Here is a 26,543-nt window from a genome sequence, read left to right as displayed (position 1 = left end):
TGTTTTTTCAGATTTGTATTGCAGCAGGGACATTAATGACATGTGTCACTCTGATACTTAATGAAGCAGACATAAAACTGCAGGATCATAGTTGGACTATTTTGTAGCTAGCTGCAAATGAAAGCATTAGGTAGCTTACCTGGTTTATAGACTGAGCTAGAAGATAAACATCAGCACCTTACAATGGTTACACTAAATTACAGCTCCTTACATGTAAGTAGGTATCTTATATGTTGCCACTTACATTGCTGAATGTATATTTAGCCAAGAAGTAGTTCTCTTTTTCAATAGTATCTGTCAAAACACAAAGCAAGGAGGATTGATATCAAAACAGGCAGCAAAATCCATAAGCAGTTCACATAACTGTAGCAAGCGTCTAAGGTCAGGCTAAGATGATTTGTGGGCTATTTAATCTCTTCCTCTAGTCTTAGGTTGATCTCAGGAGAACACAATGTGAGAGATTGCCCTCTCTAGCAGATCAGCTGCTCCCAGTGTCACACATTTCTCATATCAAAACACTGACTTCAACAGCAGTCAGCTTTTCACCTTCACAGAACCACAGAGTAAGATGACTTAGAAAGGACCCTCAAGGATGATCAAGTCCAACTCCTGGCCCTGCACAGCACCATCCACAAGAGTCACACCATTTGCCTGAAAGCATAACCCAAACATTTCTTGAACTCTGTCAGGTTGGTGCCGTGACTGCTTCCCTGGGGAGCCTGTTCCAGTGCCCAACCACCCTTTGGGGGAAGAAACTTTTTCTAATATCCAACATCAACCTCCCCTGACACAGCTTCAGGCCACTCCCTTGAGTCCTGTCACTGATCACCACAGAGAGGAGATCAGTGTCTGTCCCTCCTCTTCCCCTCATGAGGAAGTTGTAACTGCAGTGAGGTCTCCTCTTAGTCTCCTCCAGGCTGAACAGACCAAGTGACCTCAGCCGCTCCTCATACAACTTCTCCTCAAGGTCCTTCACCATCTTTGTTGCCCTCCTTTAGATGCTCTCTAATAGTCCTTTTCTACATTGAGGTGCCCAAAATTGCCCCCAGCACTCAAGATGAGGCCGCTCCAGTGCAGAGCAGAGCAGGACAATCCCCTACCTTGCCCAGCTGGCAATGCTGTGCCTGATGCCCCCAGGACAAAGGCGGCCCTCCTGGCTGCCAGGGAGTGCCTGGCTGACTAAGGTTCAACTTTCTACTGCTCATTCTGGGGTCAGTTCTCCAGCCATTTCTAGCAGGAGCCAGTGTCATTATGCTGCTAAAAGGTGGCCTGAGGAGAGCCCTGTATGCAGGTACTGTATGCTTCACTCAAGCAGACCAGGCTTACCAATGGAATCACCATCATCCCAGAAGAGAGATCCAGAAGCTTGTCCTTGTTCATCCAGGGCAATAATGAGTCCAAATGGGTTCAGGCGGCTGTTGACAAACATGTTGAAAAGTGTCAGCATGAACTTGTGGGCACTGTCCCTTCCAAGCAACTTAACAAAATCTTCTGAACACAACTGCCGTTTTAAGGTTACAAAAAAAGGTCATGAAAGAAGAATGACAACAGTGTTCACCAAAAGGACTCCCAAAGTGGTGGCAAAATCTTTGCCTTGCCTTGTCCTACTGATGTCTAGATTTCCCACATTTTGAGTGCTCATGTGGACAAGCTCCCCTTTCTTTTGTGGCCTTAATGTACAATAACTGGATGGTCTGGGAGTCAACTGGTAACCAGTACTACCTTACTATGGCTGCTGCACAGTGCTATCCCCTCTCTTTCCTACTCAGATTAGCTTCTGAGCATGGTTCAGACTTGAGACCAGTATATTATCCATTGGCATGGGGAAATATTTTTCCAGAAGAAAGATTTGAGCTTATCCACCTTGTTTACAGAATTTGATAAATTCACCCAAGAAGAAGTTTGCTTTTCCACTTGCATACATTTACTCTGAATGATTGACAGCAGGTCAGTGTGTCAGAAAGAGGTGCAAAAGCTTTTCTGAGCATTAATCACAGAGCCAGGAGAAGATGTCACCTGTGCTAAGTGACATGGGTCATCTCTGAGGCGATTTCTCCTAATGAAATGGAGTGAATACTGGTATAAAAATACTGTACTTATCACTTGGGATGGCAGCTGGGAGCTGCAGATTGTCTCTCTTCTCTACTTTCTTTTGATTGCTCTTTTGACTGTCTGTGGGTCTGACCCACACCGTGGCTGCTTGGTGACAAACACAGGTGACGTTACCTCTCAGTAGTGGTTGTGGCTGGTGCCTGCCGTGGCAGAATGTACCCACCACGGATGTACAGAGGGATCTTGTTCAGTGGGGCAGACACAGTAACGTAGGTCTTCTTCCAGGCACTTGGCACTTCAAAACCCTACCACAAAAATTAATGCAGTTAAAAAAATGCCAATCTAGGCAGTATACATACTGAAAAAGAGAGCAAGGGGTAAACTTTCATTTCAGTTACATCAGTGGTGAAAAAAACAAACTAAACTATGCATTTCAGGAGTGTTATTCTAGTTTCTGTTTTAACATGAAAGAGGATCTAGCCTCTGCAGTTATGCATATGCCTGAGATAGAAGCATCATGACTGAAAGACAGCAAATGGTCTTTAAAAATGGTATCATTATTCCATATGCTGTAAAAAAACCCCCACTCATCAAGACACTGAGCAAAAAGAAAAAGAAACTTTTGCTTCCTCTTTTTTTACATATGGAGCCTGTCACAATTCAGTTTAAGGTGATTCATAGTCATTTGGGAATGCAAACTGTAGATTTTCTTCCTCTTCTAAGAACAATTCTTCCCCTTTCAAAAAGTAATTACAGCATTCAGAGAGTGAAATTTGTGTGTGTGTAGACAACCAGCATTAAGTTCTCTGCATCATCCTTTTCTGGTTTAATGCCTCAAAACCTCAAAAAAAGACTTATGTACAGAGAAAATAATAGGAAGACTTTACTCTTGCCCTCTGTAAATGATAATTATGATTTATGGCAAGTACCCAACTTTGATTTGGATAAGCACCATGTGCATGACAAGTAAGTGCCAAATACTGGGAGGCGAGCAATGCCAGGGGCAGGCACATAGGCAGGGCAAGGGACAAAGGCCACTGTCCCTCTGCCCAGCCCACCAAGGGGGCTCAGAGGGAACCATAAGGAGAGTTGAATTAAATGCTGGTCTTTGCAGCATCACAGTCTCATGAAAAGAGAAAAAGGAAAGGATTGGATGAACATCCATCTGAGGACACCAGCCAAATGCTGAAAATGACCAAACTTATTAAAAAAAAAAGTCTGCATTTCCTATGAGAGAAGTTCTGCTCTGCCTGCTCCTCTGCCAGGTACACTCAGGAGACTTAACAACAGCCTGATGATCCTGGGCTCACATTTCTGAAAGCTCTTAGCATCAGCTTAACTGCTCCCGTTGAAGCCAAGCTGGGCCTGGCCTGCAGATTGCAGTAGAGCACTTCTGGAAATGTGGCCCTGGGGATGGTGTTGGAAAGGTCAAGACTCAGGCCCTGAAGAGAAGGTACTGGCATGTCCACAGAGCAGATTGCTCTGCAGCTCCTGGAAGCATCTTCCAGAGGGGTGCCTCACCTTGTGCTCCACTTTTGCTTCTGTCAAAAGTGATGCATGTGCGAAAGTACATGCACAGGAGGGTTTGTAGCATGTTCTCAGGAGTGTGGCTTAGGTTTCTGTGTCTGTCTCTGTGTGTGGAAGTGTATCAGAACAAGAATTAAAAGTGAGGGACAAAGAAAGAAATCCTGGCATTTTCATGCATGTCTAGGCTGCTCTTGAAAATTCTGTTTGCAGTGCCTTAGAGCTTTACATGGCAAAAATAGAAAACAAAATTGTTTCTGCAAGCTGTGTCATTTACTCTCCCAGCTAGCCTGATGCAGACTTTTTTTTCTCTAGTTTTCTTCATCTACAGATGCTGAGGTAAAAATACTGCTTAAGATTGCTAAAAGTTATTTTCCTGGAACTGTACCATTTTAAATTATTAGGAAAAAAAAGTAAGAAAATTAATCTTAAAAATACATACGGTATAGTAGTCGAACCACTGTGCTTCAGGGAAGTATACACTCACAGATCTTGCTCCCTGTAATTGTTATAAAGAGATTAGTCTTTTTGCTTTTTGTATTTCTGATATTACATTAGCTTTATTATATTTGTGCATGGAGAGATGTATGCTGAATATTCTAATAACATCAAATTTTGGATATTATGGCTGAGTTATTGTCATAGCAGTGGACTAGTGCTGGCTAATCTATAATACTAAACAGACAAGCCTATCCTATTTGTGGGGGGTTTACTGCCATAGCCTGGCATGAGTCAATGTTACATTATGATTTTATTCTAGTATATAGCTCTATGTCTTCCAAATGTAACTGGCCTAGGTGCACTCCTCCAACATCTGAGCAGCCCTATGACAGCGTTTTCAAGACAGGGCTTCACATCTGAAGTGAGAGGACACCACTGCTCAGTGCCCCTTGCACCATTCCTGTCCCAGAAACAGGCAGAGAATGAGCTGTAGCACACAGAGGATGCAGATCCTTCTCTTCTTGTAAACAATTTAAAGTTGCAGATAAGTAATAATAAATAATAAATGTTTTGCTAATTGCACAATTACTGTACTTCATTTTGCAGCATGTGTTGTGTCAGATCGCTGCAGGGAAGAAATCACGCTAAAGGCACTTTTATTAATAACTCCAGGAACAGTTGGGATCAAAACATACTTCCATTTTTGTTACAAATTACTTATTCTCACAAACAGATTAATTTTTACTATCAGTGTAGATATCTGTCCCTTTGCAGAATTATGGATTAGCCCCAAGGACTATCCCAGGAATATTGTGGAGCAAGAAGAGTAAAGGTGGAAGAGAAGAGTTAAGGCAAAGTTACCATTTGACATTTTAGGGATTTTAGATATATGAAAAACCAAAAAGGCAAGATGCTCCCCTCTCCATCTCTTCTCTGCAGTATTATGACAACCCTGGATGTTCTGGTCTACAGAAAAGTGTTTAAGCATCATCTGAGTCATGATGATTTTAGGGCCAGGTTGGATGGGGCTTTGAGCAACATGGCCTAGTGGGAGGTGTCCCTGCCCATGGCAGTAGGGTTGGAGCTGAATGATCTTTAAGGTCCCTTCCAACCCAAACTATTCTATGACTCCATGATTGAGCCTCACCTTCATGACTCCCTAAATAACAAACCAGTGTGCAAGGCACTTCTCCATTCTATTTTTTTTTTTTTTTGATGTCTCACTTGCTCTCATCCTAGGACTCAAGGAGTGAAGGTCAAGTCATCCCCGACTCATCTTCCCTACACAAGCAGATGCCAAGCTGCAGTTTGACAGTCACTGCTGGCCTGCACTGCCACAGAGAGAGGCTTACAGCTCACCTCTGCCCCTGCCCCGCCAACTGGCACAGCCCTGGCTGCCAGCTATCACAGTGCAAGACCCAGCAATGTGCTGCCTTCACAGTTCTGCTTCCCTCATCATGCCACAGGCAGCCTTCCTTTTGTGCTGCAGTTCTCCAGAAAACATCAGGAACTCCTTATCTAGACCCCCTATTATTTTAAATATCCTTATAATGCCCCCTTTTATTAAATTCTTTGCAGGAAGCCTCCCCTGGCTTGTCAGTCCCTCTTCATGGGAAGGGTTTTTTTCCCATCCTTTATCATCCTGCTGGTCTGAGACCCTGTGAAATCTTCTTTCTACTGTTCAGCTATTAGAAACCTGTGGGAGTCTGAAGATAAAGGACTGATGAATTAAGTGCCTCAGTGGGGTCAGAATGGTTTTAGAATTTGATTTATATTAAATTCACAGAGACAAAAGGGTTGGTTAAAAAACAAGGTAACAGTGTCCTGTTTAAATGTTTGATCATCAGCAACATCTAGAAATATATCAGATATTTTGGCAGCATGCTGATTGCAAACAGCACTAGGATACATCCCATGCAAATACTTAGATCTCCTCAGACATACCTCTCTTGTGCTGCCAGCAGTCAGTGGTGGGCAAGGACAGAAACACACCCTTGCTCCAGCCAAGCAGGGAGAGCCATGTGCCCAGCACAGCAGAGGAAAATGCTGCTTTTAAAAACCTGTCCTGTTAGCAGCTTACATTATCATTATCATTTCCATAATGACTGCCTTTGCCTGTGATGCTGGGAAACTCCTACCACAGCCCTTGAGAGCTGCAGTTCCAAAACACTGTGGGTGAGCGGTAATATGGAAACCAGTTTGCTTTCATATCTGTTTCTTCCTAGCTTGACAATTACTGCTCTGTGTGTGTCCTTGGAGACTGCTGCCAGCACAATAACAGGAGCACGTGAGGGGCAGCATTCAGCCTCTTTACATCCATTCCTCACTTGGAGTAAAAGGGAAAGGCTGTGCCCTCACTTTCATCCTCCCACTTCAAGTACTGAGAAAGCTCTGTACTGTCTGCGCTGCTCAGAAATGTGTTCTGCAAGCTTTGACAGCGGAGAGTAGAAAGGGATAGATATGAGCAAACATGCTCTGAGTGTCATCCAATGCCCTAAGCACCATTCGTTTCTTTTATTCCAGTATGATGGCATTTTTAATTACAGTACTTGCCTCTTCAAGAACTGGAGCAATCATAAAGGCAGGTCCCCAAAGGAAGGCAGTATCTATTCCATGAGTCTCCTGATCAGAGGTAAATCTATTTTGAAAGTTAAATACACAATGTTAATTCATAGTTGTTAGAATTTGCCAAATATTTTGATATTACTCATTGTGACAAGGAATCTGCTTCTTCAAAGTATCCTTCAACACAGCCAAATATTTTTCCTGATTGAGGGAGTGTCAGAAGCTGGACAGAGATTCAGATATTTCAGTAGTACCTACCATCCCAGAGCAGACCAGAACTCTCACAAAATGATGAAGCTGATTTCTTTTCAGAACAGCAACAATGGGAAAACAACTCACTTCTGTTCAGTGGGCTGAGACTTCATTTTGGGAGCCAATGAGCAGGATAGGGACCAGGCCCAGGAGAGGGAACACAGAAGAAAAACACTGTGCTCTAGGATCTAAAGCATTTGTGAGAATCCTTGGATTTGGCCTCCCACAGCTTTCACAGATTTACATTTGAAATTGTTTGCAAGACAAACACAGAGCAACACTCATGCATTATTGTACGTTTTAGCTGCCTCTCCTGAATGGATAGAAAACCAATGGAATTCAGTCCATTTTATTCAATGCACTAAAATTCTTTTGGATTCTGATCATGCTCTCCAGAATGCTAACAGTCCTGTTTGCCTGGCATCACTTGCCTTCTCTTGGGAAGAAATCTCTATTCCACCGTGCATCAGCTAATGAAAATATTGAATAGCACCTGGCAAAGAAGAGGCACCTTCCAAACTCAGAAACCTCCTTTCCTCCAGCATAAAATCCTGCATAATTTAAATAGGTATTATTATCTGTAAGTCTCTTTCTGAGGAAATATTTTATAGATCCTAGTTCTTATAAGAACGTCACATGAAGAAAAAATCCATATCTCAAATTCTCCTAAAATCAAAGTACGTTGTACCTCCTCACTTCTGTTACTCCTCTGCCCTTTTGCCCCTCCAACAGCCCTGCTGCCATGTCAGAGATGGCAACAGGTCTGGTTTTCACATATTTTTGACAAGTTCACACTGGTTATTGCATATTTACATATTATTCTCTAAGGACATATAAACTCCTTGTTTAAAATTCCTTTACTGCATCTGTTTCATGGGCTTTGCAGCTGCCCCTGTCCAAAGGCAGGTCTCTGTTGAACACTGGCTGGAGCAGAGTGGCTCAGTGTCAGTGCCCTGCTCTGACACCCTGCCTGCTTGGGGCAAAGGCACACACTGCACCCAGCCCAGGCTTACAGAAATTTCACCAAATAAGTAAAGATAACTTGGCAATAAAAAGACACCTATTGAGTGCTCGGTTTCTAAAATATTACAAACTTAGGGGAGTACATGGAACTTAAGAAAAAATGTTCTTGAAGGCATGCCTTGAGCTCTGCTTGAAAGAAACCTCAATTTGTTCAGTTTCTTTTTCTGTCCAGAACAGTAGCTCTTTTGGACACCTTAATTTTGGTCATTATTGCATTGTGACATAATACCTTAAAGCAGATCATGGGTTTTGATGAATTACCTTATTCTAAAGTTTTTGAAATATAAAACATGAGTTTTTCTTGTCATCTCAATAGGTTCTCTGTATTTTCAATTTGACTGTAATAAAATTATAATAATAATAAAATACATTTTGTTGTGGGAGATTGCAGGACAAAAAAGCTGATCAAGAAATTATGAATAAAGAAGAATAAATTGTATTTGTATATGTAAACAAGATTCTCACTCTTTAACTCAGCACAATTTTCTCTTGCAATTATAGCAACCACTAGCACAAATTCAGCAAACAAATGAACTTTCCTATTTTGAAAATATAAGCCATTAAAGCATGCTGTCATCTATGAAAGGTCTTTAATTCCATCTACTGCTTCCTCTGGTTAGATGCTGGCCTCTTTTCTGTCATATTTCCCCCCTGGTTAGCCATTAAACACATCTTTCCCTTCCACTAATGGATTACCACCTCATAGTCTTTTTTGGACACCTGAGATATTGATGCCTCTGCTTTGTGAAGTGAAAACCTCCGAGGCACCAAATACACTTAAAAGAATCTACTGGGATGTTGTTCTTGTTTGTTACTTGAAACAAGCCCCTAAATGTTCCAAATGGAATGAAATGTCCACATGAAATAGCTATTGCTTGGAGACTCCCTGCCTAGGTACAGTTGTTTTCATGGTGAGGACTCTGAACATGTAAGAACTCCACCTGAAAAACTAATGCAGGAGTTTTTTAGTTTTCCTTTGTATTTTTTACAAGTTAGAAGTAATGTTGATGTAAACTTCCATCATCCATACACTGAAAATTCTATTTCAGTACTCTTTCTCAAAACCCCTCATTTCTCCTCCTGTTAGCATCTGGATCACACTCTCTCCTAGGGTAGACCCACTACTAAGCCCCTTAATATTACCTAGAAATAGTAAGAAATGCACATTAAGTAATAGCAGTGAATAATAGTAACCAGAATTGACTAGTAGTAGTAAGAAATACTTTTAACCCATTTTTGGATCTAGGTATGGCAACATTAACAAGTGATAGGACTAGGATGCCAGTAGGGGCACTGGGGAGGGAAAGTTTGTTTTGATCTCCTGATGCCTACCCTACTTACATGCATTTGAGAGGTTTTATTTCCTAGTAATCCCACTCTGGTCCTGCTGACTAAGCTCCCATCAGTGTCTGTATTGAACCTCTCAGCTCAGTTTCATCTGACAAAAGCCTCTGCTGGTGCATCTGAGACTCCTCTGCAACTCTAATCAAAACAAATTTGGAAATTTGCCAATGTGGATATGGCCCACATAGAGTACAGGTATGCTGGCAATGGTCAGAAAGGCAGCTTTTATGACACTGGAGCAATTCTGTATTAGCAGAGATTAGCAAATATTAATGCCAAAATTAACTTGGTCATTTCCAATATTAACACAAACCACATTCAGCAAAAACAGACCTAAAATAAATACTTGAAATAGCATATAGCCAATTTTATGTTATAAATACCTTTAAAATTCTCCCTAATTTTATCTAGTAAAATGACATTGCCAAGTAGAAAGAGGAAGGATACTGCTTTTAAAATTTATCAGTAAACCATTATGCTGAGTAAGCAAAACAGATTTTGTGCATATCCTTTCCATACTTGAATGGTCTGTGTTAGTGTAACCTCAGTTTAATTTTCAAAAAATGCCTTTAACCAGAATGCTTTTAAGCTAAAGGGGAAAAACAGAACATTAAACAGTTTATGAGAGCCTGCACCAATGAAATGAAACTGTGGCAGAGCTTCAGGCTTTCATAAGTATTGTTTGCACTCCTTTTGCTCAAGTCTTTGCATAAAACATTCTGAAGTAGAAAATTTACCAAAAGCAGGTAAAAAACTAATTAAAAGATCAGGACAGGGAAACTAAACCTCAGCTGGGTTCCTGCTTCTTCCAGAAAAGAAAAAATGAGTTGTTCCAAAAACCTGAGCTTAATTTTCAAAGGGCTTTTCAGTCTCCATGTATTAATCTCATTTTTGCACCTGCTTCTACACTCAAACATCTCTATCTCTGTTTTCTCTGTGCAATTTGTGGACACAGATGTGGGTTTCGTAAATAGCATGCAGATCCAAGTGCTAAATTGGAAAAAAACCAAATGCTATGGATCATTGGACTCTCTGTATGAGGCCTTTTAGCATTCTGGATCAGAATACAGATTTCATTGATTTCATTCAAATACAAAAAATACAGGTAATGTGACTCTTGTTTTTGAAATAAAAAAGAACTATATATTTGCCTAAGACTAAAAATTTCAGAATTCCTCTTTCTTAAGTTTGTCTTCTTCCCCACAGTGGAAACAAATACAGGTTATATATTAATGGAAATGAATTGCATATATTAAGAGTTATCTTTGTGCATATAACTTGATTGATTTAACTGTTCAACTATTCTTTTAAAAGAGAGCATGCAATAGTAATACTGTGACTATTCTCCTAAGGATATCAAAACCAGTACATACATAAGAGCTCAACTACTTTGTGAGCAAATTAGAATGAAAAAGAAACTCCAAACTCACTCGTGCATCAGTGACCGCACCACTGTGCCTCCGTGAACATGAGATTCGTAGAACAGGGTGTACAAGTATGGCAGCAGAGAGTATCTGATCCGAAGAGTAGCACGAGATATCTTGGCAAAATCATCTCCAAACACAGCTGGGTCTTGTTCCTGTTCAGGAAAAGCTTAGATTTGTACTGAGCATTGAAACAAACTCAGCAGAGAAGCTGTGTGCAACATAAGAGAGCTGTGGCTGGCATGATGCTACGGAAGTGAGTGTTTAAATAAGAGAAAGCACTCATTTGCAAACTGCAAGACATATTAAGAACAACATCCATTATTCCCAAACTAACATTTGTATAAAATTCTTAACTTGAGAAATTCCAGTGAGTTCAAAAACATCAGGCCCCACCCCAATGTATGTGAGTCGTCTGCAACCACCCCTAACCTTGTGAGGAGACGGAAGCTGGGGCTCCAAGCCTGTGCTCAGGAACAGATGCCCTGCAGCTAGAAATTAATTTATCCTGGATATGCAAGCCCTCTCAGACAAAGGAGATTAAACACAGGAAAAAAGGAAGACTGATAATCTGCAGATCAAAGTCAAAAGCATAATTACATTTGCCATGAATATAGAGGCAAGCCTAGGTAAAAGAGTAAACTCATAACCCTGCTGAAGCCAACAGGTGTGACCAAAGTCACTGTGTGTGGTACAGAAAACATTTCATCCGTTCAAGATTTCTCCTCCTGTGTGCTCCATTTTAGGATGCCCTGACTGACAGTACACCCACACATCAGCAGTGCCCCATAGCTCCTCAATACCAGCAATGCTCTCCTATGAGACATGACATGCACTGGGTGCCATCATCAAGGGGGCCGGTTGGGGCAGCCTGTCTGTATTCATTGGCTGGTTTTGGTCCCACTCCAACACAACCTTGACTCTCCCCTGGGATGGCAGGCAGAGCACGCCGCCAAGGGCAGTGCTCATATGGGAAAGAGTTACATCTCCTTTAATTCCTCCTGTCAACCTCTCCAGTGCTAAACAGCCAGCTTACGAATCACATGGCTCCCTTTCTCCTTCATGAAATCTTTCCAGAGTATTCAATTTTCGCATTAAAGCTGAAGACTATATGATGAATTCCAAGGATAATGAAACGCAAAAGTAACAGAAGTAACAAAGCTTTTTATATTATCTAGTGCTTTTCAGACAAGAAAAATATTAATTAAACTGTTTGAAATACCCAATGAATTAGGCAAAGTGGGTATTTCAGATTTTAACACTAACCTAATGTTAATTAAATTCAATATTTAAGTAAAATTTCACCATTATTATGTTTATATCAAAATTATTCACTAAGAATACTCCCTGCAGGCTCTGAGCTCCAGAGCATCCATCTATTATTTCAAAAATTGCACTATATTTTTACCAGTGTTCTGACACTGTAAAAACACTGCTTAATTTGACAAAAAACCAGTCAGACTTCTTAGGTGATGCTGAATCACTCAAAATACCTGTTCATTTCTTTCTGTGAATACAATATTTTAAATGGATTTAAGTAATCCAATAAAACCAAAACGGCTGCTCAGTTGCAGCAGGCATCATATTGGCCAATTGCTCTCTTCTTGTTTATTAAATTGTACATATGAGATTGATATCCACTCACCCAGGTCAGACTCTGTTTGCAAGCTCAAAGGGCCAAACAATCAATCAAACAAACAAATAAATAAATAAATATATATATGTGTATGTACAACTCTAATTTAGTGGAGAGGCAAATGTAAAATGTTTCTCAACATCAACAGCTAATACCTCACAGACATTTCTTCTGCTATAAAGAAATACCTCAGGGATCTACAGGCTAATTCCCGACTCTCTTAATGATAGTACTATGGTTTATTATTGCTGCATTTGTCCAATTGCTGAGCATCCATAATACTTTCATGCAGAGACAAAGGTCTCCCTGGAAGTGTAAATGTTGCAGCATTTTGATGATGCAACTTCAAAGAAACTGAAGGTCAGCAAATAACCTGAGCTCCAGCATTGCACAGATCAGTTTACAGAAGGAAAAAACCCCAAACATTTCTTGAACAAGCAGAATAATTTCATCACGGTTGCAGATAAACACAGAATAATTACAAAGGCTGCAAGACCTTCAAACTTCATAGCTAGAAATGACCTGATACTTCTTTCTGTTTGCAACAAGTTTTTAAAGGACTTTTATGGTGCTGAAACTGGGGCATGGATCTGGACTAAGGCTGCACTTTTTCATTCATGTCATAGGCTCTTTAGCCTTTCCTGGTTTTGGTTGCCTCTTGGCTGATAATGATGTCACTATTGGTGCCTCTCCTTGGAATTCTCACATGTTTGTAATTTGCTTTTAAACAGCAAAGATGGTATATAATGATCTCTCTCCCCTCCCTGCAATACTTACTATAATTACAGAAGCATTGAAACAAAACTTGTAGCAATCAAGGGAGTAGGAAAATACTCCAACACTCACTGGCTCTTAAATAAAACCTGGGCTTCAGTAGGTAAAAGATGAAATAGATTAATTTTACCAACAGTGTGAGAAGACCAGCTTTTCTGTGTTATCTTTACATTATGGACAGGAAAAATTTACAATTCACTGTGTAATTCCTGCTCTCAGTGCAGCATTCCTTTTCACCTACTGCTCCAGTTTACCCAAGAATGGCAGGTTGATTTTGGAGAAAACAATACAAATCACTGTAACTTTGTTTACTTACTATGTTTCCCTCTGAATTGTGATTTCTGGAAAATGGATAGAAAGAGCCAAGCTGCATCCAGCGCAGGCAGAGTTCGTAGGTAGTGTTGTAGTTAAATCCACAGATATCAGCACCAATCTAAGGAAAAAATAAATTATGTTTGCGATTGTGACTGAGGCCCAAAAATGAGAGATTACAGAAATTTGCAAATAAAAATAATTTTTGGAAATTAATCCCTGTTTCTAATTACTTTATAACAATGCTCCATAATTATACAAATTTTTCTGTGACTGAGGTTGTACTGTCTACTAGAGCACTAAGTTCACTGTGGAAGATCTGACTGTATTTCAATAATTCTACAAATTCTCCATCCCAACTTGCAAATCCAGAAATATATGAAGGAGCCCTAATCACAGAGTACATAATATGAAGAGATCGGTTTTGGATGGCATACATTAAGTTAGTCCAAATCTTGCAGTGCTGTTTTTGTTCCCCTTCAGCAACCAAGACTGACATTTAGCCTTTTAATCTGCAGTTCCTTAGGCTGTGGAGGCTGTTACTGCTGGCCATCTCAAGTGGCTTGTTTCAGAAAACACTTGAGTTAATTTGAAGTGATATTTTGTATAAGTCAGCACCTGCCTAGAGGACACCAGACTTACATAGGGAATGCCAAAGAGGTTGAATTCCAGGATTCCAATGATTGAGCGGCGCAGGTCCTTCCACAGAGAGAAGTTGTCACCAAGCCAGTGACCACCGTGCTTCCCACTGCCGACGAATGTGGACCGACTCAAGACAAATGCCCGCTTGCCAGTAGCCTGCTGGACAACACTGCAAAGAAATGCAGCAAGATCATCAAAAAGAAGAATGGTAACCAAAACTGCTTAAAATCAACCTGAGCCTTCAGGCACAATTTTATCTGAAAGGGTATTATTCACAAAACAATTGTTATTGTGATCCCTACTCACTTGAAAATGTGACTGTAAAACTGCAAATAAAAGGAAGATTTACACAGTGGCCAAAACAAAACAAACAAACAAAAAAATCTATCTAATTCACTAAAGAATTCTTCACTGGTATTTTTAATCTTCCTAAATAATAGTTTGTGTTTCATTTATTCTCCGCAGTGTCTCAAACTGAAAATTCAAATAATAATTTCCTTTCTATACTAGTATATTTAATTAAGTGTCCAATGAGTTCCTAAAAAGGAATATAATAGGTATTTTTTTCAACACAGGATTTATTTAGAGATTTGTAATGGCAAATAAAGTTCCATACCCAGGAATTAAAAACATAAAAAACCCAACAAAACACAAAACCAAAACTACACAAAGATATCAAAAGTATATCTAAACATCTTATAAAAATAAATAATCAATATAGAAAAGAAACCTGTAAGCATTCAAAATGCCACCCCATCCTTGTAGTATTTTTTCTGATTTCCTGTCTTTTTTGCTATATGAAGTTTCATTACAGAATTAGGGGTACAATGAATTTATCTTTGCTTTTTGAAAATAATTTTTCTGTATCACCAGAAAATCAAGGGAATATGCCTTACTAACAAACCTGTCACAGAATTCCTCAGACTAGGATACTCTTTGTACATAATTGTAAATTGCAGTATTTTATATTGCAGGAAATCAAATTCAACTCTTTTTTAATATGATTTGGGCAACACAATTTAGATTCTCTGGGAAATTCTAGCATGAAATATTAATCACATTGTTTACCATCTATTTCTTTCTCCCTTTTCTTAATGAGATTTAATCAAGAATTCTTTCACCTGTATTTATAAGGGCCCAGTGTTTGCTCTTGGGTCTGTAATAGCACAGAGACTTTAAAGTGCTTCAACACTTGCTTCTGAAGCAAAAAAAACCCCAATAGCTTTCATGGAAGACTGAATGTATTAACTTAGGGGCCATATGCAGCAAGAGGTGCAGTTCTTTAACCGTGAGGGACCTGCTGGTTCTGGTTTGCAGGTGCACTGATGGGCAATAACTGCACAAGGCTCTGTGTGCTTTGTATAAATGTTATTTTGGAGATTTTCATGGATGTCTTGAGCAGGAGTGCTCCCCTCTGGCTGTCTTTGGCTCCTTTTGCAAATGCAGGTGCTAATGAGGGCAGTATCAGATCAACTCAACTATGATCCAGAGCTGCAAAAACAATTTGTAGTAAGAAATTTATTGAATAATTTCAGTCTTTCACAAACCATTACAGAACAGGTCCTAATGTTGTCAAATGCATTTGTTGATTTAAATTATTTACAGAATATCATGTGCAAATAACTCTTGGCATTAAGTGATGCACAAACTGATTGCTGCTAGTTTACGTATTCAAATTCAAACCATTTGACATAGGCCAGATGACACATTTCCTATTCTCTGTGTGCATTAGAATAATTCTTAGAATTGTTTTTTAAATACGATTATGAAATTGTCATTAATTTTCATCCAATATCCTGCAATTGATGCTGGGTGCTAAATATTCCTGTCAGTAATTTCATTTAATATATTCTTTGTGAAGAGTGACTGCAGAAAGGATATACAACCAGCCTTGAAAAGAAATCTATTTGAGAAACCAAAATGAATATGTACAAAAAAATATGTCACCAAAGTTTCCCAGCTTTGCAGCAAAATAAACCTCTGCATATACTCTTGGTGGTCTTCTCCACATTTGGCCAAGCAAAATAAGTTTGTTGGGAGGATCTCTTTGATGACTGGGGAATAGGGGCCCAAAAACCATGGTAAGAAGTTCAGGGTTCAAGGGTTTCCTGTTCTTTCTTTCAAAAGCAGAACTGTGCTTTAGCCAGGCCCATAAGAGCTGGCAAACTACTTCTGTTTTTTCCCAGGTCTTCCCATGCCCTGAAATTGGCATATAAAATACAAACTCATCAACACCAGAATTAGGCTCACTTAACCATGCCCTCTGGATGCTATCAGAATCCAGCTTCTGAAAATGAGTGCTAAATGCTGAAACAGGCCACACATGGACCCCTGCTTTGGCTCTTCCATTGTGGTATGAAATTTCCTAGTGTTTTAGCTCAATCCCTGCTAGAAAAGGTGTGATCTGCCCATTTCATTTAATCCAACAGCTAGCTTTCCACAGCAACAGTCTGCCTAAGCTGGTTTTGAGTGCTTCCCAGCTGCAAAATGAGTTTTACAGTAGCTGACAGCAACTGTGCTGCAATGCAGCTCTAACCTCCTGAACTAACTGAGCCTCAAGCCAATTTGCAAAACACTGCCTGCCAGGAACCAGAGGCAGCTCTAGAAGCTGCCAGGGGACAGTTTGGTTTCTCCACTGACAGTGACAGAAACTCCTCTACCACAATAGTGAGGGGACAGATAAATACCCCTGACACCACACAAGGCTGCTTCTGCTGCAGATGCTCATGAGAAGTTTTAACAGAGCACAGGAGTATCTTGTTCTAGATATACAAAAGCAGCAGCTGTAAAGTTAGGCCCTACACATACATCTTGATTTAGCCAAGAAAAGTAAAATTAGAAAGGATTCTGTTCCTTGTTCCAAGGTTCTTTTTTCTTGAAACTTCTTATGCCAAACAATAAAACAAGTCATGGGTCTGCTTCTTCTTAAATACTATTACAGATTTTCCAGGTAACATCAGTGGCTTTTAAAATTCATTTTAATCACTTGGAATCTGATTAGAAATATTTAGAAAACTTACTTGAAAGTTGGTTCTGTCTGGGACCAGCCAAAGAGAGAGTGTGTGTTGTAGTGTTCTCCAAGGTAAGTCTTGGAGTCAGGACACAGTGTCTTTTCCGCCAGGGAACGATCAGTGATGCCTGAGAATGATACAAACCACTGTAAAATCATATACATCACATTACTTCACATTTACACATATACTTCACATTTCTACACATTTAGCGTGAAAACAACAAAATATTTGGGAAGAGGAAAAGCTGAAGTGCTGGACCTGCACTGATTTGAGTTTTGCACATAGTCACAAACACTTGTTTGCAGACAGGCACATGTCCTTGGAGAGGGGAGAGGACTGAGTAAACACTGATAATTAATTTCAAGTTCTATGTCCAATAATTCAAAATATCTGTACAGGTGTCATGTATTCAGTAAGTAATAGAAAATTTCTGCTTTGCTGAATTAAGAATATATTATTTTACACAATGACAAATTCTAATTAACAGCAAAAATATTGCACAGATGCTGACTGGTCTTTAATCCCATATCAAAGAGATGCTGGCAAAGCCCATTTTGTGCAAAAAAAATTCCATCCTCTTCAGATAATCAGCAGGAAAATGCCACATGAAGTTCAGCAAGAATTGAGCAGGTCAGAGGTTTATACATTTGTTGGGGGTTAGGTTTCTTTCTTTTTGTTCCTTTTTACTTAGAGAATTTTTTCCCCTTAAATTGCTAGGAAACACTAACGACTGAGTACCTAAGAAAAACAAAAGAAGTGGCCAAGCTCAGGGGAGAAGAGCATCTGGTTGCACTTCTCTTATCTGGGAGTTTCTCTCCAAGGGGGGAGATACCACGAGGACTGGGCAGGTACAGGCCGGGGCTGGGCAGCTGCTGGCTCGCTCTCTCTCGGCTTCGGAGGAGGACGGTCGGAGCTGCTGCTTGGGGAAGGGAATTCGCTGCTGCCGCCAGAGCCCGGCCGGGAGCTGCTGCTTCTGCTGAGGGGTGAGCCCCTGCTTGTGAGAGCAGCCACTAAACTGGGACCTTATTAACACCCACCTCACTAAAAGAGGGACCTACCCCTGTCTGCTCAGGTGCCCGGGATCCCGAACCCGCCTCTCCCGGCCCTGCTGGGAGCCGGGTTGCTGCTGCCCCACCCCCGCTGCTTCTTCAGCCCTGCTCTGAGCTTTCACTGCACTGTAGCCCTGCACCCCCTGCCTGCTAAGACATCCTGCCATTCCAGCTTGCTGCTTCCCAGAGTCCTGCTGGGGCACCGGGATCGGCTGCCCCGGGGTTTGTGGAGCGAAGCCTCTCCTCCATCCCTTCCCGTCTCGGACAAAGCCGCCATTGCAGCGCCCCCTGCAGCCGCGGGGGAATCATCGCACCTGCCCTGCCCGCCGGGAGCCAGCAGCGCCCCTGCTGGCCGTGCCTGGAACTGCACCAAAGGGACAGTGCCGCGGCCAAAGGGCCGGGACCGGGCTCCTGGCTCTGTTTATTATTAATGCTGTAGCTGCTGTTGTTTTGTTTGCCTTGTTATACATACTAGCAAAGGACTGTTATCCCTATTCTCATATCTTTGCCTGAGAGCCCCTTAATTTCAAAATTATAATAATTTGGAGGGAAGTGGTTTACATTTTCCTTTTTTCTTGGCCGGAGCCAAGGGAGGCTCCGGCCTTCCTTAGCAGACACCTGTCTTTCAAACCAAGACAACATTATAATTATTTTTAGAGATGGAGTTGCAAATATTATAAAATTCTCTCAAAATAAAAAAGAAAGTGCATTCTCAAAAATTCTTTTTTTCATGCTTAATTAGGTGCACGCACTTTTGTAAGTATTTCTCCATGAACAAGCAATCTCCCTGCCTAATCACACTTCCTGTATGGCTGGAGTTCATTATCACAATTTCTCTGTACCTGAAACCCCGTTAGCCTCTCAGCCCTGCTGTGCCACTACAGCTACAATCCTTGTGTTTGGATCGACGCCAGTGTCGTTGATCTACATCAGAAATAACTTAATTTATAGGCAATTTCCAAGTAACTTTGACCAACATGTCTTTGAAGAAGACACTAAGTTTCTGAGGAAAGTCACACTTAATGTCCCAGTGGTTCTTGATTATTAGCCCTGTAAATTTAAGGCTGGATAGGAGAGAAAATGCTACCACGCAAATCACAGGTTCATGCTTCATTCTTATTCTGAGTATTTTGTATTCTGCCTCAATAATACTGATTATTTTACAATTGCATATTAATCTTCAGTATAAAGTGTTTTATAGAAAATTTATTTGAAGGACATCTTGCTTTAAGCAGAAGTTCAAACCATGGTTATGTGTAATCATGGTTATAAAATTTAGATAAGGAGGTTGAAGGCTACACTGACAAAAAGCCTCAGGCTCTGAGAGTGGGACTTGCACAGATGAAATCACCTAAGACAATAGTGAGCTCCCAAAACTTTGCTAACCCTGAGAAGGTCCTAATGTCTTACTGGACTAAACAGTTTAGGTCACCTCTCATACATACATAAGTCAAGGGCTTGGACAGCTAATAACAGGTGCTATAAAGTGAAATAACAGGTTCTATAAAGTGAAATAAAAAAAAAAAGCCCTTAAACACTGGTTCAAAATAGATTCCCTACATGTTGAGATGTAATGCCTAGGGCTCCTGGCTGCAGAAGGAAGACCAATACCAGGGAAGTCTCTGGCAAGACCTTCGAGCAACCTTCTGGTACCTAAACGGGACCTACAAGAAACCTGGAGAGGAACTTTTTAAAAGGGCATGGAATGATAGGACAGAGAGTAACGGTTTCAAGAGAGTTGGTTTATATTAAATACAAGGAAGAAATTCTTTCCTGTGAGGGTGGTGAAACACTAAAACAGGCTGCCCAGAGAAGCTGTGGATGCCCCATGCCTGGAAGTGTTCAAGGCCAGGATGGATAGGGTTTCGAGAAACCTGGTCTGGTGTCCCTGCCCATGCTAGTGGGGCTGGAACAACATGGTTGTGAAGGTCCCTTCTAACACAAACCCATCTATGATTCCATTATATCATTCTAACACTGTGGGTCACAAGCAGAAGCAGGGGCATATGTGCATGAGTCAAATCAGAGAAACTGGGCTCAAAACACACCTGCCTTCAGTATCTCTCAGTGTCCTTACATGTCATGTAGGCCTCTAGACTTGAGTCCCTTCTAGTGGCTCAGACATCAATGCTAATCTTCACAAAGCTCAGCTGCATGGCTCAGAAGCCCCTGCATGGGTTCACTCTCAGTCCTCTATTTGTGATGTAAAGGGAGGTCTGCTCTTTTGGCCAATTTACGCAGTGTCTCACATCTTTTATACAGCTCTGAAGGCTGACAAAAAAATGAAGATAATTTAAGGTAAAGGTGGAAATTCTCATCAGTTCCTGGGCTTTGGTCAAGACCCACAGGGTAAGTATGCAGTGGTTACCCCACAAAGAGAGCAAACACCAAAATCATCATTAAAAGCTCTGCTTCTGCTTCCAAAAATTTACAATCTCTTTCTAATATTTTGTCATTTTTTAATGCTTATGTTTCTCTTATATTCAAAGTAAAAAAAGAAAAATAATTGCCATTTAATGAAGAAAATTTAGAATTCTCATGAGAATACAAAATGAGAGTACAAAAGCATGAAGGGGAAAAGGGGACATTTCCAATACTCCACTGCCAATACTCCAACTCTCATGTATCAGCTTCCTACTAGATATTAACATTGCTCAGGCAGCTGGGCTTTCCTGGGGAAATGTTGGCTGGATTAACTGCCACACCACTGGCAATAATCATAGGTACTTATGGCTTCCTGGGGAAGAATGAGCCTATAATTAACTCAGCTACTGGAAGAGATTTTCCCATTCCTGTAAGTTTCCCATAGGCTTAGACATTTAAAAACTTTTTTTTTAGCCCATGTCTAGTGACCCAGTGATAATTTCTTTCCTAAGAGAAAGGAAATACATTGAACTAAGGCACAATCTCCCTTGTCATAGTGCAGAGACTGCCCATCTCTGAGACTAGCAGTGACAAGGGTTACTTCATAAGTCTGTAGCTGAATTATAGTGTATAGGTATCTTGCCCTTTTTCTGATGTGGACCAGTTGCTAAGAGGATGGCCGGAAAGGTCATTTTTTGGCAGAACCTTGGACAGAGGAAAGTGATTGTTTTTGATACTCCATGAAAGCTGAGCCACTGAAGTCATGAACAAATATGTAACTGAACATACAGAATAGGCAGGGAAAGATGGAAAATGAGAGAATAGATTTTTTTTTTCCCCTAAAATATAACCCAACCAGGTTTAAAACAAAACAAACAAGAAAACCAAAGAAACAATCAAAAAAACCCAATGAAAATATAATATTAATATTATTATAAAATATTATATAATGTTATATAAAAGAGAAAAACATTATAATATAATATTGATAAATAATTTATGGTAAAGAATTTATACTATTATACTTACTAGGAGTGTAAGGAGGGTTATTGATTTCAGTATCAGCACATCCAGGCACCTGGCCTCTCATGAAATTGGATGGCTCATTCATATCCTTTAATAAAGAGAGTAAGACATGTGAAAAACTTTGTTTTCTTTTTTTTTAAAGAAGGGCGGGCAGATATAATGAGACATACAATCCAGATGCCATCGTAGTCAAGGACATCCTTAAACTCCAGGCACAACTTGGTCCACCATTCCACTGTCCTGGGGTTGGTGAAGTCAGGAAACACAGAATATCCAGGAGGCCAGGCCTAGGGGTTACATATGTAAATCCTGGTTATTTTCCCATTTCTATTACACTGCTGCTTTATTTTTTTGAAGCAGCACTAGGAAAAATGCATCACAAAATTAAAAAACTCACCTGCCCAACAGCAGGAGTCACACCATCAGAGTTGTTCACCCACACTCCCATTTCCTGGCCAAGTTCATAAGGTCTGTAAGTGCCTGGCTCCTCATCCTTGGTTACGAAAGGGTCCTGAAAAGAACAATCACCCTTCATTTATTGAAATCCCAGAGGTAACAATTACTCTGTTTTATATTTTAGAAAAATCTGGATTATGTTCTTAATGGTGATTGCAAAAATATTGGAAGAAAACAGCATTAAAATTTAATAAGAGTTGAGAGCACACAATAATTTAGAAAAAGTCATTAAGGATATGTCATGAGTATTTCTTGTGCAAGGAAAAAGCAATGTGAAATTACTAAATACCCTCATGTTTATTTTTATGAGACTTTCTATGTTCAAATTATTTTAAGAGAGGCTTTAGATTTTACTGCCCCCCACCGAGGTCTCTGCTGTGGCTGGGTGCTATGCTGGACATTCCCACACTTGAGCACCTCTGGATTTCCTCCAAGGCAATCCTTATTCCAGCTGCCTCAGCATCAACAGCTCAATGCTGGAATAACAAAAACTTTTCAAGAGGCTTGAAGCTGAGCACCTAAAAAGGTGCCCTAAAAAGGGCCCTGTTAGCCCTCCATTCCAAACCAATGTGTGTTATGCCAGTCTGATGTAGAGAAATCCAATTCACACCTGCCTGTGGGGCCTTACATCTCTGATCTCCCCAGGCACCAAGGCTTGTCCTTTACCCCCCATGGCTTGTCCTTCCAGCCCCTTTCCACTGCTTGCAGTGGTCATCACATCTCACTGCTGCCAGTGATATTCACTCCAACAATTTCTCTGACTCAGGATGACCATCAGTAGCCACTAAGCTGATACAAAAATAGTCTGATCAGCTCCTGGGGATGATAGAGGCCCACCCACCACGCTGGGAAGTAATGAAGTTAGGAATACTTTGAGATGACAGAAAATGAAGAGGTACTCTGCAACTCTGCTCAGCAGTCAGCTGCAACCCAAAAAAGGGAAGTGCACTTTGCAATACATCCCTAATTGGAAACAACTATCTGCTTTGGGGTTTTTAGAACAGATAAAGACTGCAGCCATTTTAGAAGGGAATTCTTTACTTTCTCCTAGAAAATCATACTTCCTCAGGTTCTGCTTTTGGTAAAACCTTTCAGTTATGAAACACAATGGAGAAATACACAATTGAAACAATTCTTCCACTCAGTTGTTGCTTGTGCAATAATTTAAGGGAACTTTAATCAAAATGTGATAGAAGTCTAACTAATAAATGTCTTAAGAAGAAAAAAATATCAGACCCCAAATGGTAAGTTGCTTTAAAGGCTTGTTTTAAATCTCATTTAAATACCTGAATTAATTGCCTGATTTACTTGTGAGCCCACTGGTAACTATAGCCCTGGTGAGGGAAGTATATTCTTCCATGCCTTAACAACAAAAGCTACAGCTAAATCCCTACTTTAAGTCCGAAATTTTGTTTATCTAGCTCTAGTGTCACCTCCAAAGGGACTATAAGTGTCGATTACATTTTTAACTTGTTCAATAGTCCAACTTTGCAAAAGAGAAAACTGTCCATCTATAATAATTATCTTATAATTGTGGTAAAGATGTCTCTCAAGGGACATGAAGGCTAGAAGAAGCCAGCTTAATTAGCTACTCCTAATGCAAACTTATGGTTTCCTTCAGCTGAAAGGTTGTTCCAGAGCATAAATCTAATACATTATGCAGGTTTAGTATTGCCCTAAAGAAAACAAAACCTCTCCATGCCTGCAAGGGTTGTTTGTGGGGAAGAAGTTTCATGCTTGTTAAATCTTCACTCATCTTTTTAGCATTTTGGGGAAGAAGTGCTAAGCATCCTCAAGTCCAGCTGACTGCCTAAAGACCTGTGAGCACCCAGTACGTACCCAGACTGATGCACTTCCACCCACAGCCCCACCCCAAATATGTATTTTGATGCACATCCATAAAAACTCATCTCTGGAAATTTTTGGCTCTACAGCTCACACAATTGCTTTAAAATCTTAAAGATATTGAGCATTATTTTGAATCATGAGCATGTTGCTCTTGACTTCCAAGTATTTTGTCACTTATGTCATTCCTAGATGTTTCTATTTTTAGTATGACTTAATAGACAGCATACAAGGTCTTTCATTAAATATCCTCTTTAGTAAAAATGCTTATAATTTGTCAATATACTCATTGTTACTTTAGAACTTCTTTGTTTCTAAAGAATATATTTGTTCTGACACAGCTGAAACATGCACAATTATTTAGTGCAATGATGATGACCAGGTGCTGACATGCAAAATCACAATTTCCCCTAAATAGAGGTGGCCTCTGAAAGAGATTAGGAGAGAGAAGGGCTGCACTTAAGAGGCTCCAGTAATGGAGCCATGCTACTCTCAAGGCGACCATAGTCACAGAGGGCTCTCAAAACTGAGTGCAAGCATGGGGAGCAGACCTCCTGCTGGTGTGGCACCAGCAAGCACAGTGATGGTGACACAATTGAATTCAGGGTCCCATCCTCAGGCAGGTTGCCAGTGTCAGTACTGCTGGCTGTGCTTTGCTTGTGACCGAAGTGGTCTCAGATGAGATAGATGGAATCCATTCCCCAAATCCGTTTACTAGAGGTTTTCCATGACACTAACTGGCTGCAGTCAGAGCCCATTTCCTGAAATCATCATGAAGGAGGCAACAATCTGCTATATTTGGGGAGCTCACCCATTACTGCCACTACCCAAAGGGGATCTAAATAGAAAATAGTTTTTTCAGTATCCAACTGGATTACACTTGCCTTGATTGCACTCACTATCACTTGGGAATGAAACCCTTCACACTGCTCCAGCTCCCAACTCAACTTAGGGGAATACTTTACATCACTAAAGAATGCTAACAGACAGATTTTGACAGAGATATCAGCAACTGTAATAAAGTGAAAATAGAAAACTTCAGTACCAGTGCAACCTATACTTCTCATTAACTTTTAAACAATGAAGGACAGACTGGCTGAGCTTTTCCTCTGTTTTCACAAGCTTGGCTAAAGAACTAGAGCAGAAGACAGGCTTTGGTTACAGGTTAGTGGAAGGATGAAATAAAGGCTTCCTATCTGGATTCCCATTAGCTCGTTGCATGAATTAAGAGTTGCTATGTTCCTTGCATCTGTCTAACAGCTGAATTTATACAGCAATACCTCCCTGCACTGCTGCAGAATGTGCCATCTGAGAAACTGAAAGGGCTTTAAAAATGTTGTTGAAGTTAAAGTCTTAATGAAGAAAATGTAGCTCACCCACTAAACCACGACTGCTTGCCTGTAGCTTCATACCCAGTAGCAAGTGCAAAACAATTGGAGACGTCCCAATAGTGATGAAAAAGAGATGACTATCATGTATTTACTGAAAGGCAAGAGTGCATAGGAAGAGCTATCCCAAACTCCTGGTATTTTGCTCCTATATTAATGTTTTGCAAACTATTTTGAGATAAACCAATAAATAGGCATGTGGTATTTAATGTTACAGCTCTAAGAGATTAGATCATTTTTAGAGCAGTATTGAGGTTACAGAGAGCCTAAACTGCCTAACAGTTAGAAATCAGTCCTGACAGCACATGCACTCACTACTGCTCAGTTATTTACAATGATCTATCCATTTAATTTGGGTCTATTTTTGTCTTAAAGTTTCTCTCCATCAAAGTGACTTAGTAATCTGTTACTATTTAAACGCTGTGCCTTGAACCTTCACTGATGAAAACTGATTTCACTGCTGCACCCCCGAGCTTCTGAGAATGGAACCTTCAGGGGAAGACATCTTTAGGGACAAATGGCTAGCAAGCAGCATTCAATGTATGCATACTGCTGTATGCAAGCAGCATTCACTGTATGCATACTGCTGTTTGCATTTTCAATATGTAATTGATCACTTAGGCTGCATGTTTTTGTTTGAGAGTCCTAGTAGTAAATGGAATAATATTACACCAAAGCAAAGATTAGGCAAATAATAAAAGATATGTTTAAAAAAACTATCAGAAATCTCCAAATTAAAAAGAAAATACTAATATAGCTCTCTGTGGTGCTGACTAATCCATCATCCTCAGTCATATTTTAAACTTCACAACAAACTGTGAGGAAAAAATAAGGACAGGAGGGAGGCACTTCTGCCTTAATCTATCTATTTAACAAGATAATGTGATTTTTTGATGAGAAAACTGCAGTAGCTCTTGCTTATTTTGACTCCAGATACACCAGCAAAAGTGAAAGAGCAATTGTACCAGAATTCAGGACTCTGCTGTTCAGTCTCTCTCTCCACAAGCCTTTGACAGGACCCCCAGGGCAAGAAGAGGAACATGGCCCTTATTTTAAAAGGACTGGTTTGACTTAGGGTGCAAATATTAGTGACCTGTCCATCATGATTCAGTTGGATTAACTGAATCCTGGTCTCCTTAAAAGCATGAGCCATCAATATAATTGTAGGTATATGTGTTTGTTTAGCCTAGCAGAGAAAGGCTGAGGGAGAATACACTTACTTGAATTAGTGTATCAAGAAAGAAAATACAAGGATGAGAGACTGGCAGTTGGAGGTAAGGACAAATAGGTGGTACTCATATGAACAAAGTACCCAAATGAAAAATATAAACTCACCATTTAGGTAGAAAACAGATTACAAATCTACAGCTACAGCAAAAAGTCCTGAGAGGAGCCCTGTGGGATTGTCTCCT

General features: G+C 40.3%; 1 protein-coding gene and 1 long non-coding RNA gene across 3 annotated transcripts in view; one reads left to right on the top strand and one right to left on the bottom strand.

Annotated features, from left to right (window-relative positions):
- Window positions 1–26,543, bottom strand: part of LOC137473770 (sucrase-isomaltase, intestinal-like) — a 60,412-nt gene that overhangs the window by 7,168 nt on the left and 26,701 nt on the right. The window contains exons 10-21 of the mRNA XM_068189732.1: window positions 21,840–21,953; window positions 21,613–21,729; window positions 21,446–21,530; window positions 17,010–17,127; window positions 13,990–14,158; window positions 13,352–13,468; window positions 10,632–10,780; window positions 6,567–6,655; window positions 4,019–4,071; window positions 2,227–2,357; window positions 1,327–1,415; window positions 245–294 (exon numbers count right to left, since the gene is read on the bottom strand). Of these exons, the coding sequence (XP_068045833.1) occupies window positions 245–294; window positions 1,327–1,415; window positions 2,227–2,357; window positions 4,019–4,071; window positions 6,567–6,655; window positions 10,632–10,780; window positions 13,352–13,468; window positions 13,990–14,158; window positions 17,010–17,127; window positions 21,446–21,530; window positions 21,613–21,729; window positions 21,840–21,953 (1,281 nt within the window). The remainder of the gene's footprint in view (window positions 1–244; window positions 295–1,326; window positions 1,416–2,226; window positions 2,358–4,018; window positions 4,072–6,566; window positions 6,656–10,631; window positions 10,781–13,351; window positions 13,469–13,989; window positions 14,159–17,009; window positions 17,128–21,445; window positions 21,531–21,612; window positions 21,730–21,839; window positions 21,954–26,543) is intronic.
- LOC137473771 (uncharacterized) lies at window positions 17,657–24,249 on the top strand. Of its 2 annotated transcripts, none has more exons than XR_010998973.1 (3): window positions 17,657–17,851; window positions 22,665–22,793; window positions 22,898–24,249. It is a non-coding gene; the product is annotated as an uncharacterized lncRNA (long non-coding RNA). The 2 variants fall into 2 exon arrangements; XR_010998972.1 differs by lacking the exon at window positions 17,657–17,851 and adding an exon at window positions 19,774–20,401.

Source organism: Anomalospiza imberbis, chromosome 5 (genome assembly GCF_031753505.1).
Source record: "Anomalospiza imberbis isolate Cuckoo-Finch-1a 21T00152 chromosome 5, ASM3175350v1, whole genome shotgun sequence".
NCBI classification, from domain to species: Eukaryota; Metazoa; Chordata; class Aves; order Passeriformes; family Viduidae; genus Anomalospiza; species Anomalospiza imberbis.
The sequence above is the reverse complement of the archived record's forward strand: the minus strand, read 5'-3'. Positions and strand labels throughout refer to the sequence as shown.